The following is a 16,337-nucleotide window of genomic DNA, read 5'->3' as shown; positions in this document are numbered from 1 at the left end:
GTATTATAGATAGGTTCCTAGGAGTCCTGACAGTGTTATACACTATGTATTATAGATAGGTCCCTAGGAGCCCTGACAGTGTTATACACTATGTTTTATAGATAGGTTCCTACGAGCCCTGACAGTGTTATATACTATGTATTATAGATAGGTTCCTAGGAGCCCTGACAGTGTTATACATTATGTGTTATAGATAGGTTCCTAGGAGCCCTGACAGTGTTATACATTATGTGTTATAGATAGGTTCCTAGGAGCCCTGACAGTGTTATACACTATGTATTATAGATAGGTTCCTAGGAGCCCTGACAGTGTCATACACTATGTATTATAGATAGGTTCCTAGGAGCTCTGACAGTGTTATACTCTATGTGTTATAGATAGGTTCCTAGGAGTCCTGACAGTGTTCTGCACTATGTTATATAGCTAGGTACCTAGGATCCCTGAAAGTTATACACTATGTTTTATAGCTCAGGGGGCATTATACTTTGTGAGATCATAAAGAGACTATTACACAGGTACAATAATGCTTTTCATGTGTATATAATATACATATCTTTCCTGTCTCCTCTTTTGTCTTTTGCCTTGAGAAAGGAACTGAATGTTCTGAAACGTGTTGGAGTTTTTTTAGGGGGATTTTTTTGTTTATTTTCTTATGATTTTACAATAAAAGTTATATTTTATTATCACACCTTCAGAAGGAGTTGCCGGCTTTTTTTCAATTTCTAGAAGATTCATTGGCGACATTCTCCAGTCCTGGATGTGCCGTGCACCCCGAAGAAAGGCTTCCACTACCACCGAAAGAAACTGGAAAAAGGGTGAGCTCAGAACATATCTTTTTACTTACTATTGCTACTGACTACCATTTGTCATTTATGGTGATCTCAGCCTTGTTCATTACATCACTCAAGGCTGCAGGAAGGGCACCCATGGCCTAATGCATACCTTGACACTGACCTGCGGTGTTTGCTGATTTTTTTGTTACATTGTTTGTCTGGTTTGGAGCTGCTCAGTCTGTTGTACATTAACATTCTATGGGGGTTCTGCAATGTGGAGGGAGACCTGAGTCTCATTCCCTGAATTTCCATCATGGACACTCCAACTTCCATCAGGCTCAGGAGGGCTAAGGATCATCAGGACGTACCCCAAGGGCATAGTGCCACCACCATCAGCTCTGCCTGGAGGAGAGCTAGAGCATTTGGTTGAGTCCTGTAGCCACTATGACAATCTCCCGCCATACCAGCTGCAGATCTTCAGTCCTCTCTGCTGGCTTCCATTTCCGGTGCTCAGAGAAATGACATTATGGCTAGAGTCAGAGACCGGCAGAGAGGATCAATTTGCTGCCGCATGGTGAAGGACAAGTGAGTATAATTTTTTTATTTTAACCCTTTACTTGTCCTCAGCTAGTTTTGGTCTGGTTGTATAAATACCAGTCTTGTGTTTTAGCAGTAGAATTTGTGCTGGATCCACCCTAAAGATTACCCCGGTGGTTACACACAGCTGCTTTACTGCCTCTCTAGCGCCTGTTCTGGCCATAGACCATGGTTGTAATTAATACCAGATATGACATAATGAGTTGTCAACTTTCCTGCCAGATACTGAATTCTGGAGAATTTCGGGGAACATTTGAAGAGGGTATATAAGCTCCTGGACAAGATCTGATAATGATTCTATCCATTTCTACAAGATGCTCCGTCACATCTCTGAGATGATTCTGCTCCTTTGTGCCATTTGGAGTCTGTTCCAGGAGGTTTCCAGTGCTGGTGAGTATATTACATGGGACTTCAGTAAGACATCTATCTATCTATCTATCTATCTATCTATCTATCTATCTCCTATCTATCTATCTATCTATCTATCTATCTATCTATCTCCTATCTATCTATCTATCTATCTATCTCCTATCTATCTATCTATCTATCTATCTATCTATCTATCTATCTATCTATCTATCTCATTATCTATCCATCTACACAACAAAACAAAGGGGGTTTATATTGCACATCCAAGGGAGAACAGGTGCTTGCTACATGGGTAATATGCAAATACAAAAACTGCAGCTGCACTCAGCACACAGCAGCAAGATATATGGTAATGGGAAGTCAAAAGGCACTAAAAATATTGATAAATCACCCAATATAATCAATAATTAGAAGTTCTTTGTTAGGGGGCGTTCACACTACCGTCGGTGTCCGACATGTAGTGTCCGCTCCTAGTGTCCGCTCAAAATCTGTCACGGACACTAGGAGCGGACACTAGATGTGTCCGTGACACCTGTCATTCACTTTAATGGGCATCGGGTGCGTTCTTTTGCACTCCGTGCCCGTCCTTTCCTGTCCGCAAGAGAAGATGTCCGACTTCTCAAGCGGACAGAAAAACCCTGCATGCAGGGTTCCTCTGTCCGCTTGAGAAGTCGGACATCTTCTCTTGCGGACAGGGAAGGACGGGCACGGAGTGCAAAAGAACGCACCCGATGCCCATTAAAGTGAATGACAGGTGTCACGGACACATCTAGTGTCCGTTCCTAGTGTCCGTGACAGATTTTGAGCGGACACTAGGAGCGGACACTACATGTCGGACACCGACGGTAGTGTGAACGCTCCCTTATACACATTTGACCAAACAGTAAGAAGCCTGTACCTGCCTCGACAAGGCAACCTCATTCAGATGGGAGTAGTAGTCCAACCATGGAGAAAGCCACCCCTCACTTCTATGGTACACATAAAAACAAAAGGGGTATAGACTACACATCGCAGTGTGAATAGGTGCTTGCTACAAGGGTAACATGCTAATACAACTGTGGCTGCAGTTTGATTTTTTTTTGAATTTACATATTACTCCCTCCTGATTGCAGGGGTTTATCTAATTGGAACGCAGTACTGTGTATCTACTTTTCACTTCCCCATCTGCATTAGATTATTTTAAAGTAGAGTGTGCTCTGGACCCTACTCGCCCTGTGTTCACACTGTAGACCTATTTCAGGTCCAAGAGATGTCTGTTTATTTAGTGCAGGGTCCCGTCTGAATGAGGTCGCTTTGTCGGGGCAAGTACTAGTTTCTTACTGTTTCATCAAATGTGAATAACAAAGAACCTCTAATTTATAGATTATATTAGATGATTTTATCAATATTTGTAGTGCCATTGGCTTTCCATGACCATATGTCCTGCTGCTGTGTGCGGCGTGTGGCTGCAGTTTTTTGTATCTATCTATCCATCTATCTCCTATTTATCTATCTATCTATCTATCTATCTATCTATCTATCTATCTATATCTATCTATCTATCTAGGTATCTATCTCTTATCTATCTATCTATCTCCTATATCTATCTATCTATCTATCTATCTATCTATCTATCTATCTATCTATCTATCTATCTCCTATATCTATCTATCTCCTATCTATCTATCTATCTATCTATCTATCTATCTATCTATCTATCTATCTATCTATCTATCTATCTATCTATCTATCTATCTATCTCCTATATCTATCTATCTTCTATCTATTTATCTATCTATCTCCTATATCTATCTATCTCCTATCTATCTATCTATCTATCTATCTATCTCCTATCTATCTATCTATCTATCTATCTATCTATCTATCTCCTATATCTATCTCCTATCTATCTATCTATCTATCTATCTATCTCCTATCTATCTATCATCTATCTATCTATCTATCTATCTATCTATCTATTTAGAATCAAACAAGCTTTATTGGCACGTCTGAATAGATATTTGGCACAGGCAAAGCTAGTAAAGTGGGGGGAGGAGGGAGAAGGTTGGGGTTGGGGGGGAGAGTGGTGGGTGGTTTGGGGTATAACGGTCCGTGGAGTCTCATCTTCCTCTTGTTTGGTGACAGCTGGACACGTATTGGGCAGCGATCTCCACAGTGGCCTCTTCTTCTCCCAGTAGGATGTAGAGTTTCCTCTTCTCGTCTGCAGATATGAAGTCTGGGATGTGGGCAGAGAGTCTTTGGTAGTAGACGGCCCTCACAGCTGAGTATTTGGTGCAGTGTAGCAGGAAGTGGGTCTGGTCTTCTAGGGCCCCCTGGTCACAGTGCTGGCACAGTCTGTTCTCCCATGGCTTGTACATCTGCCTGTGTCGCCCCGTCTCTATCTCTAGGTTGTGGGCGCTCAGTCTGTACTGGCTCAGAGTCTGTCTGTGTTTGGGGTGAGGTATTCTCTCCAGGTAGGTGGCCATGTTAGGTATCTATCTCCTATCTATCTATCTATCTATCTATCTATCTATCTATCTATCTATCTATCTATCTATCTCCTATCTATCTATCTATCTATCTATCTATCTATTTCTCTCTCTCATATCTATCTCTTATCTATCTATCTCCTATCTATCTATCTATCTATCTATCTATCTATCTATCTATCTATCTCCTATCTATCTATCTATCTATCTATCTATCTATCTATCTATCTATCTATCTATCTATCATCTCCTATCTATCTATCTATCTATCTATCTATCTATCTATCTATCTATCTTCTATCTATCTATCTATCTATCTATCTATCTATCTATCTATCTATGTATTGTGGTGGGACTCTGTATGTTTTTAACATTTTTTAAAATTATTTATTATTTCTGCAGACGATCTCTCTTCTTCATCATCTAAATCAACTGAAAAATGTGATCTAAAACCAGGTAACGTAGAATTAAGGATTTATTTTCAAAACTAATGTTAAATGAAATTCTTCACAATTTTTTTCACATTTTTTCTTCTTTTTCTTCATTTTCTTATAAACTGTACTTAAAGTCAGGTTCATTATATCTGTGACTAACGCTAGGTTCACACCTGTGTTCGGGTTTCTGTTTGGGGTATCCACTTGGGGATCCCCCAAACGGAAACCTAAACTGTGTAAAAATAACAGTTACCCTTGGATATCCACGGACCCCATAGACTATAATGGGGTCTTTCGGGTTTCTGCTCTCCCCATTTTTAAAGCGGAATGGGGAATCGAATCCCTGGGCACTGGTGAGAAGCTAGCCTAAATAACATTTCACAGGTCAATACTGAACTTGGTATTTCTAGATCTTCCCCCTCCTGACATGTCTGTTATACACAACAGACAGGGATATGCCGTAATGTTTCTTACCTGGGACATTACTTCATCGCCATCCCATGCCGTATATCACTACCTCCTGTTTGTTATAAAGACGTTGGGAAAAGATATGCAAATAAACTTCACAAGAAGGAAAAAAAAACTTCTTCTGGCACCTGGTAGTGACCGGTAGCTGCTTATAAGTCAGTAAATCTCTTTCAAAAATATAAGAAACACATCTGCATATGGCTGTTTTGGGGTTCTTGACCTGTTTCAGTGCAGACCAGGGTTCTGGTTTTGGTGAGAGGCCATTGATGGGACCTGGCGGAGTACTGTAGTTGAGTCTAGGTGAGGGCCAATGATGGGGATCAGAAGGGGTACTTTAAGGAAAGATAGGTGAGAGGCCATTGATGGGGTCTAGAGGGATACTGTGGGTGAGATGATGAATATCAGGATGGATACTACAGGTGATTCTTGGTGGGAGGCCACTGATGGAGATTAGGAGGGTAAGGCCGGGTTCACACGGAGTTACGTGCCGCGAGATTTGGCACGTAGACGCCGCGTGACCCTTTGCGTGCCGTACACGCTCCTATTGAGTTCAATGGCAGCGGGGAGTGTATGCGCCGCGCTAGTTTGCGGCCGTGGATAAATGCACGGCCGCAAATTAGCGCGGCGCATACGATCCCCGCTCCCATTGAACTCAATGGGAGCGTGTACGGCACGCAAAGGGTCACGCGGCGTCTACGTGCCAAATCTCGCGGCACGTAACTCCGTGTGAACCCGGCCTAATACAGATGATTTTGGGTGAGAGGACATGACAGAGATGAGAAGGGCACTATAGGTGATTTTTGGTGAGGGGACATTGAAGGAGATCAGGAGGGGTACTACAAGTGATTCTAGGTGAGACACCATTTATAAGGATCAGGAGGGGTACTATATGTGATTCTAGGTGAGACACCATTGGTGGAGATCAGGAGGGGTACTACTGGTGATTCTAAGTGAGGGGCCATTGATGGAGTCAGGAAGGGGTACTGTAGTTTAGAGGTCACTGATGGAAGTCAGGAACGGTTCTGTAGGTGAGCATAGAAGAGAGGCCATGGATGAGGTGTCACAAGAGATACTGTAGGTGAGTATAGATGAGACATCATTGACGTGAGTCAAGAGAAATTATGGAAAAGATTCAACATTCGCTTTACTCAAGTTTTCTGGTAAAGACGGATGATACTGAGGCGCACATATGGAGCAAGGCTCTTTCTTGTGTAAAATGTTCATGGGCTGAGTGGGGTGGGAATTGGGCCACCTCAGCCTTATAGAGTTATTATAACTTATGCCAATATTCTGGCATTAGTTATAATGCAAATCTGTGCCAGTCTGGCACACTTATTTGTGAAGGGATTATGTAGTCTCTTCATACATCTCTCCCTCCCTGCACCAATCAGGCCAGTACGATACTTTTTAGCTCCACAGTGAATAGGTCTTCGCTGAAGAACTGCCATAATCAACACAGTGTATAATGAGACCGGGATATCAACCTTCACACGCAATTCCTGTCCATGAGCGTACACTGGCCAGAAGCTGGACCTTGCCTCTTCAGGTTCTCATGAGTGTCACCCATTACTAGGCTGAACAGATTCAACATCTCAACTGTGGATCAAAGATTCCACCTCACTCCTTATAACAGTCACTGATCGGTGGCCATAGCAAAACCACTAAAAACCTCCACCCAAAGGAAATTTTAGAGCCTCTCTAAAATTTGGCTGGAGGTCTTCCCCTAGTTGGTGTAGGTCTGGAGCTCATAAGATGAAAGAGGCATTGAATTTGCAAGATCTTTAGATAGACATGAGATAGTTAATTTGTGTCTTTCATGTTCATTCTAAATTACATAATTCTATTTCACAGGACAGGTACAGAGAAGATTTGCAATGGTTTTCTTGAAGAATTCCCGGGGATCCTCAAAAACATTGTTTCAGCTCTACATTGTCACCTGTGATAAAGCAGCTACAGTAACGGTGACAGTGTCTCAGCCATTCTTTAACCAAACATTTCATGTTGACAAGGACAGTAGTAGCCTGATGACCCTGGAATATAAATATATGATCAATGAAGAGGACATCACGTCCAAAGTTATACTTATTACATCCGATGTGGCCATTTCTGCCTTTGTGTTCTATACAGATAGTCAGAGCGCTGATGCAACCGCCTGTTTACCAGAAGAAGATCTGGGTCAGGAGTATTATATTTTCACTCCAAAGTTATTGGCAGGCCAAGTATTTGCAGTTGCCAATGGCTTTGAGACCATTGCCCATGTGAATGTCACAGTCTCAGGAACCATCACATATAAAGGAATAACCTACAACACTGGAAGTGTCTTATCATTGTCTCTAAAGCAACAAGAAGTCATTCAGTTTGTAGGCAGTGTTGACCTCACAGGAACCAAAATCTCATCCTCAGCCCCTGTGGCCGTGTTCACGGGTCATCTCTGTTATTCAGGAGCTGGATGTGACCAGCTCGTAGAACAGCTCCATCCCATACAGAATTGGGGAACATTCTTTGCCGTGTTCCCATTCTTCACTCATACCAAAGATGTCATCAATATAATGGCCGCCAGTCCAGACACCATCGTGAGCATTGATAGTCCTAAAGGAACTTCTCACCACAATCTTACAGCAGGTGCCCATGTTGAGCTCACAGTAGAAAATATCATGCTCATTAATTCCTCCAAACCCATCATGGTTTCCTATCTATCCCTAGAATCTAAGTCAAGTGGTATAAAATATAACTATGATCCTTTTCTTCTGTCGGTTCCACCATCTTTATTGGGAAGACGACATTACAAGTTTGTAACACAGTCTTTGTACGACAACTTCATCTTCATTGTTTCTCAGGCGTCTTCAGATGTTGGGTTCTATCTGGATGGAAAACCACTAAGTTCTTACTCAACAACCATGAAAGAATTTAATGGGTTTAGAGGATGGCAAGTCACACTGGGTAAAACTGAGGGGCAGCATGAGATCTACCACGAGACGTCCACATTCACATTCTATGTTTTTGGAACAGAAGAATTTGCTTCTTATGGTTATTCAGCAAGGCAGGAGTTACCACCTGCAGGTAAGAGCAGTGGTTCAATCTCACCTAGGTTTCCCTGAACAGCAGTAAGGGGGGGTACAACCAACCAGGTATTGGCTCCCTCTGTCTAAGGGTCCCTTGGTAGCTGTTTTGTCTGCCCCTATGGTATGTATAGTGCCCGCTATGGTGACACAACATCAAACTAATCTTGCTATATTTTTGCTTGCACCCACCAGCACCTGAATGTTCGATCCGTTGCCTCCCGGATTCTGCTGAGTATATCCTACCATACAGTTTGCTATCTGAGGCTCACTTAGACATTCTTGATATTCATCTTGAGGATCCTCTGTGCCGAGCAGAAAAGGAGAAGGATCATTATCTCATCAAAATCCCCTACAACAGATGTGGATCCAGTGTCCTGGTAAGGTCTATCATGTTATTATTTCAGGGGGCTGAGAAGACGTCATGTTGCTCCTCTTGGTAGGTCAGTGTAAATGTCTTCTGCATTTCCGCAGCTATAATTGACATGCTGACATTCTTTGTCTTTGAAATCACAGAATTTCTGCAGTGGATTTTTTCTGCAATCTGTGGATGGGATTAGCCGGAGTCTCATCCACTTTGCAGTTACTGTAATACGCAGCATTATTTGCTTTGGCATGTCACCATTCCAATATTCTGAAAAATGCTACACAAAATATCTACATTCATCATTCTCTTGACTGTAAGTTTTTTTCCCGCAGTATGAGGACGAGAGAACCTTCTACGCTAACACCATCTACGGCACTATCCCCGACACTGATGTTCATCGCATTGAGATCCCAGTGAGATGTGACATGGAGGGGAATAAGACCCTGGGATTGATCTTTAACCCTAAAGTGACTGATGTGATCTGTAAAGGATCTTACAACGTCTCCATGAGACTCTACCAGAGCGAGAGCTTCACTGAACCGGTCACACTGTATCCATATGAGGCGGATCTACACAGCAATCTACATGTGGAGCTCAAGGTGGAGTCAGAAGATGAGGAGCTGCAAATATTCATAGAGACTCTCATGGCTTCTCCTTCTCTACAAGATACAAAGAAGAAATATAAAGTCATCGAACATGGGTAAGAAGCTAATAAGTCTCTCGATCTCACATAGAGACAGACTAATATAATACTTAAGTTCCAATGCAATGATTAATTTCTCCTGCGGAGGTGCTGTACGAAAAATTAAACACTTGCTGCCAACTTTCCATGCAGATTACATCTGATCACTGGTCCTTGTAGATAGCTTATTCTAAGAGATTCTTCTAAGAAAAAGGATTGTCGAAAGAAGACACCTTTTAGTAGTAAAAAAGTTGCTCCACATGAAGATGACATTCTTAGACTGGTGTCTCAAAAATAAAATGTTATCTCGAGGGCAAGCTCAGAAAATCATAATATGTGGTTGTATCTAGTCCCACAGTCATGTGATCAAGGGATGCAAGGCCCACAGTGGGTAGGTGTAGACGTAGGGTCCCGTTCCCGAATATATCAATTAGAAATGGAACGTCACACTTGTAGATGTGCCAAAACAATTTATTGGAGTAGAGTAAAACGTTTTTCGATATTTCTTATATCTTCTTCAGACTCTACATACAAAAAAATAATAAAAAAAACAAACAAATGCGTTCGCATTATTGTATGCACACAAACATAAAAAACATAAATTTCCAGAGCCAGTCAAAACAGTGTAGGTATCAGCGTGATCTCCAAAGTCAGGTGAGTATAATAATGTCCATGTGAAAGCGGGGTAAATCAGGTTGGAGACCTTAAGTTATAGAATGAAAGGTTAAGAATAAATAGTAACAATAATATAGTATATATATTAATGCACCATATACAATATATACAATGTAAAGAAGAGGATAGGAAAAGGACTAACTGGACACAGAGTCCTAATGAACTACCAAATAAATGTGATGAGACAAAGAGGCAAAGCAATGTAACAATAAAGATAGGAATACCTTCAGATAAAGTAATCACTTCCTAGTTTAGGATTCCTTGATATGAATGACAGGTTCTGTAAATCATGTCAAATGGGAGAAACTGAATATCATGTAGGACAATATTAGTCAAGTCCTTATAATGCAAAATTAAGTATCCAATGTACAGATCATGGATGGTATATATCTGCATCACAATATGTAGACATTGTTGTTACATATATACATGGAGTTATTCAGGTCAAATGCTATTCTGAGTACAGTGATACTAGGTGCAGTATTACTAGGATAGTGCACAATAGGTGAAAAAGCTCGTTGTATAGGTTATACAATCTTACCTCCGCACGGTGGAGCCTGCAGGGTCCGTTAAACAAGCAAAAATAAAGAAGCAGTGGTGGTTAGGGTATAGTCGCCAAATATGAATATTCCGTCCGGCTGAGCAATGCTGGCGTGCGGCCTCATCCCGAGTGCCGGCTTATAAATGAAGCCGGGAGCCGTCACGTAAGAGCGCAACAACTGCGCATGCTCCAATGGGAGGGGCCGCAACAAGCGGTCAAAATGACCGCAATACATGAGCGCATGCGCTCAAGAAGAAGCGCCAGTGCGCATGACTGAAAAGGATAAAGCCGTGTTAAGCGGCTATCTGACGAGCGCGCATGCGCTGCAAGTCGGGTTGTAGTAAAACTATCGCGAAGCCGCGATACACAGGAATAATGAAACACAGGTATATAGAAGTGAATGGGTGAATCTCTGAAGAGCGTATGTGTGTATAGAACTATAGATGAACTAATCCAGGGAGACTGATAGTCTGTAAAGAACTGTTAGTGGGACCCAATACCCAGCCTACTGAACAATAGAATACAAACGGTGGTAAAGAATGATTATGGAGAAAACCAAATAAAAAACCATATATGAATAAATAAATCTATCAGGAGCAAGAGAACACCAATACAAGTGACAAAAGACACATAAAGGAAAAAGAGCTGAGAAGAAAGAAAAAAATGAAGAAATGAAGAAATAAAATAAAAGTTAAAATTAAAATCAAAAATTGCAAAGAATATAAAAATAAAAATTGAAAAAATGGAAAAAATGAAAAATGAAAAATAGATAAAGATAAAAATAAAAATAAAAAAGGAAAATAAAAATAAAAATAAAATTATAATATATGAAATATAAAATACAAAATATAAAATACAAAATAATGGGTGAATTAAAGGATACTATAGATGAAAATTGCGGACCCTGGAGGTACAATCCCGCCGGGATGTAACAACAATGTCTACATATTGTGATACAGATATATACCATCCATGATCTGTACATTGGATACTTAATTTTGCATTATAAGGACTTGACTAATATTGTCCTACATGATATTCAGTTTCTCCCATTTGACATGATTTACAGAACCTGTCATTCATATCAAGGAATCCTAAACTAGGAAGTGATTACTTTATCTGAAGGTATTCCTATCTTTATTGTTACATTGCTTTGCCTCTTTGTCTCATCACATTTATTTGGTAGTTCATTAGGACTCTGTGTCCAGTTAGTCCTTTTCCTATCCTCTTCTTTACATTGTATATATTGTATATGGTGCATTAATATATATACTATATTATTGTTACTATTTATTCTTAACCTTTCATTCTATAACTTAAGGTCTCCAACCTGATTTACCCCGCTTTCACATGGACATTATTATACTCACCTGACTTTGGAGATCACGCTGATACCTACACTGTTTTGACTGGCTCTGGAAATTTATGTTTTTTATGTTTGTGTGCATACAATAATGCGAACGCATTTGTTTGTTTTTTTTATTATTTTTTTGTATGTAGAGTCTGAAGAAGATATAAGAAATATCGAAAAACGTTTTACTCTACTCCAATAAATTGTTTTGGCACATCTACAAGTGTGACGTTCCATTTCTAATTGATATAGTCCCACAGTCAAGGAGTCACAATCATATACGTGAAGCACCCTGTCAGGGTCCTTAAAAGGGTGGCCAGGTTTGGAAAACCAATTTTCATCTGTGTGGGGTTTGTTCACTTGGTTAGTTGAAGAAGAATGGGAGACAAAGCACCTTTAAGACTGGAGGACCAGGGACATCAGTGTATCAAACAGGCAGATAATTTTTTAAAGTCTCTGTAATACTTCATTTCCCCTGCGGAGGCGCTATATTTAAATTAAACACTTGTTTTCAGTTGCAGAAAGGATTCAACATTACAAGTTCTGCCCACACTGGACCAGAGGCGACAACTCTTAAGTTTCCATGCATTTAAGTTTGATCATTTCCATGAAGTCTACCTGACCGGTAATGTTATCATCTGTCACAACGGGACCTCCCCGAATCGCTGCACGAAAGGCTGTATCACCACCAGACAGAGACGTGATGTCCGAAGCTTGAAGGATGAAGAAGTAGTAGGCTCTGATATATTGTCTCTGGGTCCAATCGTGTTACAATCCGGTAAGTACTTCACATGTCCCCAGCAATAATGATACAACCGCCACCCATGGTGTGTAGCGTCCATGTTGTATACGTGCAGAGGTTCAGAAGAGCAGATATCTTAGATGGTATTAAAACCAACCTTGGCCATTGCTGTAGCTTGAAACTCAAAGAACTCAATGCAAAATGTGCAACAGGGAACCAGACAACGGCCCTGGCATAATAATGACTCACATGTACAGTAGGGTGCAAAGGTTTTAGGCATGAGTGGAAAAAATACTGCAAACGAAGAAAGGTTTCAGAAATTGAAGGGTTAATAGTCTATTTTTGTCAATTAAAAAAATTAAGTGAATGAAGAAAATAAATGTAAATTCCATGAATATTTGGTGTGACCTTTGCCCTTTGGAGGAGGAGTCCTGGATGCGATGATATGGCCCCCCATGTATATAGCCCTGATCTCAACATCATCCAGTCAGTCTGGGATGACATGAAGAGACAGAAGGATTGGAGCAAGACTACATGCACAGAAGATTCAAGATGGTGGGAACAACCTCCCTGCCAAATGCTGCCAAAGACTTTCTGCAAGTACCGAGAAGGATTGATGGAAGGCAAAGGGCAAAGGTCACGCCAAATATTGATGGGACTTACATTTCTCTTTTTATCGTTCACTTAATTTTGTTTATTGACAAAAATACACTATTAACCCTTCTATTTCTTACTGTGCAGATTTTATTTCACATCTACCTAAAACATTTGCACAGTGCTGTATACCACTTAGAGCCCGGGCCTTTACATAATAACTTATATGTACACCTCTGACAATCTCATGAAAAGTTCTGTCATTTATAGGGTCACATTGTGTCAACTTCTTTTCTTTTTTTTTCTTACAGGAGAGAAGAGCGAGGCCGACGGCTTCAACGTTCCTCTATCAATTTTCAGCACAACGATTTGTGTTATCGGCATCTTGGCCACGGGTCTTGTAGCTCAAAGATATTACTACAACAGAAGGCAAAACCTCCATATGCGAAACACAAGCAATTAACTAAACCAGTCCATAAGTCTAAGCTTATACTCAAAGACTGTTGTAATAATAACAGGGTGATTTATGGATCTCTCCAGGGGAACTGATAGCTGTGTAATGTTTTTGCTTTATTATCATCATTTCATGTAACTTTTTGCGAAGCACTGTACTTTAATATTTAAAAATAACTTTCAAATTATCAATATTTCAATTTCAGTAAAAAAAAATCTAAATATTTTTTCATATTTTACATATTTTATACATTATATTTTATTTTTGTATCTCTTTTTTCCTCATATGTAACTTTTTCTGTAAGCTTTGTACTTTGTATATTAAATCTTAAAATTAATAAGTTTGTCCTTGCTCCCCTAAGTTAGCCATAACCTCTATGGGAAAAAGTATGGCTTAGCTGTATTAACCTATTAAGTGCTGGTGTTCTAGCAGTTACCCATGTTTATGCCTGAGAGCAGTGTGTACATATGCATTGACCAAGTGGCATGTCAGCTGTGATGACAGGCGGTGTAATATGTGTGCTTAGAGGTTCTGTTGAGTGTGCACAATATTTTTCAATCTATATAATATCCTATCACGTCTTAACTTGTCTTGGGTAGGAACCAAGTAGATGGCCATCGCCAATCACCCACCTAAAATAAAATGACCAGAGTAAATTTTTGTAGAATCGCTGGTCTGCAGGACCAGGCAAATAACAAAAGGCATTGGTCCAGGTACCAGATCTAGCGACAACAGCAGCAGAGTATATGAATTAGATGTATCTATATATACCAGTACTTTGTGTCTGTAAAGAAGAACATTACTACTGAGGCCTTTAGGCTGAGAAAATCCTCCCACTAGGAAGAGCTGAGGTTGTGTCTCATCTCACAGGCCAGAGACGTGTTATATACAGGTAAATAGTCGGAACTATTCAGAGACATCTCCTGAACCTTTTACAGAGTCCTGGTCGGTGAACTCTCTTGAAGCAGAAGGGCAAGGGACTGTTTCCTCCGGTGTCCGGGCAAAAAAGATAAATCTTTCAATCTTTTTAATGACAATATATTAGAAGAGTTTATATTTCCTCTCCAATAGACCCCCCACAGATGCCGCTGCTGCCTTCTATAATACCACCATTACCTCACCCCTTGATTCTGTGGCCCCCTACACATACACCAGAGCCCGACCGATCAATAGACAACCCTGGCACACCGACCTGACAAAAAAAATTGAGACGTGCCTCACGGGTTGCAGAACGCCTCTGGAAGAAAAGCCACTCCCAGGAAGACTTCCTCAGCTACAAAGATGCAGTTCTCGCATTTAAGAACGCACTCACCTCTGCAAAGCAGGTCTACTTCACCACACTCATATCTGCCTTATCCCGCAACCCCAAACAGCTATTCTCCACCTTCAACTCCCTCCTCTGTCCTCCTGCCCCTCCACCGACATCACTTATCTCAGCTGACGACTTCGCCTCTTACTTCAAAACTAAAATTGACACCATCAGAGACAGTCTCGCCCTAAACCTCCGACAACCCCTCTACCCAACTACTGGTTGCTCATCATCCCTGACCTGTTTCTCCTCCATCACTGATGAAAAACTCTCCTCCCTAATCTCCAAATCCCACCTCACCTCCTGCGCACTTGACTAAATCCCTCCTTTCCCTAGAATACATATAAGGGCGGGTTCACACCAGCACCCGATCTCCGTTATGCAGGTTTCCGTTTTCTGTTGGCAGAAGATGGAAACCGACATTCATTGTCCGCCAGTTAGCGTCTTCTGCTCTCCGTGGCAAAACCATTTTTTCTTTTACCAGACACAAAGTCCTGCTTGTCCGACTTTGTGTCCAGTTAAAAAAAACAAAAAACGTTTCGCCGCGGAGAGCAGAAGATGCTAACAGGCGGACACTTTTCAAACCCAGGAAATGGAAGCCTGTATAACGGAGATCGGGCGCTGGTGTGAACCTGCCCTCAAAGTAGAAAATTACTGTGAAACATACACATTAGGTATCCCTGTATCTGAAAGTCCCAGTCTACTGAATATAGGGGATCTGCAGTGCTCTTGTTCCGTCGGGAAGGGGCTAATAGGAGCACTGCAGATCCCCTATAGTCAGCCAGACTGAGTTCCAAGTAGGGGGAAAAAACCCCAGTCCTCAAGCTCAGGGAAGGGGCAGACAGACAACCAAAACACCCCCTCCCCTTCCCCAGCAACTACTGCACCCAAAAATTCTGGCCATTTTAATTTTTGAAATTTTCCAGGAGCTGCTGCATTTCCCCTACCCCTCGGCTTATACTCGAGTCAATAAGTTTTTCCCAGTTTTTTGTGGTAAAATTAGAGCTCTCGGCTTATATTCGGGTTGGCTTATACTCGAGTATATACGGTAATATTAAAAAAATTTGAAAGATTTGCTAATTAAACATGTTAGATATATATATTTCACCAATCTGATATTCGGGAAAAGTGAAAAAAAAAAATCTTTCCTGGCCATTGTCCACCATCCAGACCATTCTGGCTTATTAGGTGTTGGGAACAGTGGTCACGTGAAGGCACACACACTGGGCAACCAGGCTCCTGATGGAAGAGACAGACCAGTAGAGGGGATCATATGAAGGTGCTCACATACAGGACAACACGACCAATATGGCAGGCTCACCGAAGATCCCCTCTTCGTACAAAGTTAAACGCTCTTTCTTCCCAATATGTCACTCAGTTCTTATCTTTTTTCTTTAACAGAAGAGAAGTGCAAGGCCGACGACTTCAAGACTCCTCCAGAAAATAATAGATAA

At 41.1% G+C, this 16,337-nt stretch overlaps 1 protein-coding gene across 1 annotated transcript; it reads left to right on the top strand.

Moving 5' to 3' along the window:
* Positions 1–1,679: 1,679 nt before the first annotated feature.
* Positions 1,680–13,723, top strand: LOC142218222 (IgGFc-binding protein-like). Its single transcript, XM_075286778.1, has 7 exons — positions 1,680–1,760; positions 4,610–4,663; positions 6,961–8,169; positions 8,364–8,548; positions 8,868–9,235; positions 12,300–12,562; positions 13,432–13,723. The coding sequence occupies exons 1-7, from the start codon at positions 1,685–1,687 to the stop codon at positions 13,581–13,583; spliced, it is 2,307 nt and encodes a 768-aa protein (XP_075142879.1). The 5' UTR covers positions 1,680–1,684; the 3' UTR covers positions 13,584–13,723.
* Positions 13,724–16,337: the final 2,614 nt, after the last annotated feature.

Source organism: Leptodactylus fuscus, chromosome 9 (assembly GCF_031893055.1).
Source record: "Leptodactylus fuscus isolate aLepFus1 chromosome 9, aLepFus1.hap2, whole genome shotgun sequence".
NCBI classification, from domain to species: Eukaryota; Metazoa; Chordata; class Amphibia; order Anura; family Leptodactylidae; genus Leptodactylus; species Leptodactylus fuscus.
This window is presented reverse-complemented; position numbering and strand designations above follow the sequence as displayed.

Coding starts and splice junctions, on each gene's coding strand:
- LOC142218222 (XM_075286778.1), top strand. CDS start 1,685: ATGCTCCGTCACATCTCTGAGATGATTCTGCTCCTTTGTGCCATTTGG. Junction 8,549..8,867: donor GATGTGGATCCAGTGTCCTG/GTAAGGTCTATC, acceptor TTTTTCCCGCAG/TATGAGGACGAGAGAACCTT. Junction 9,236..12,299: donor TATAAAGTCATCGAACATGG/GTAAGAAGCTAA, acceptor ACTTGTTTTCAG/TTGCAGAAAGGATTCAACAT.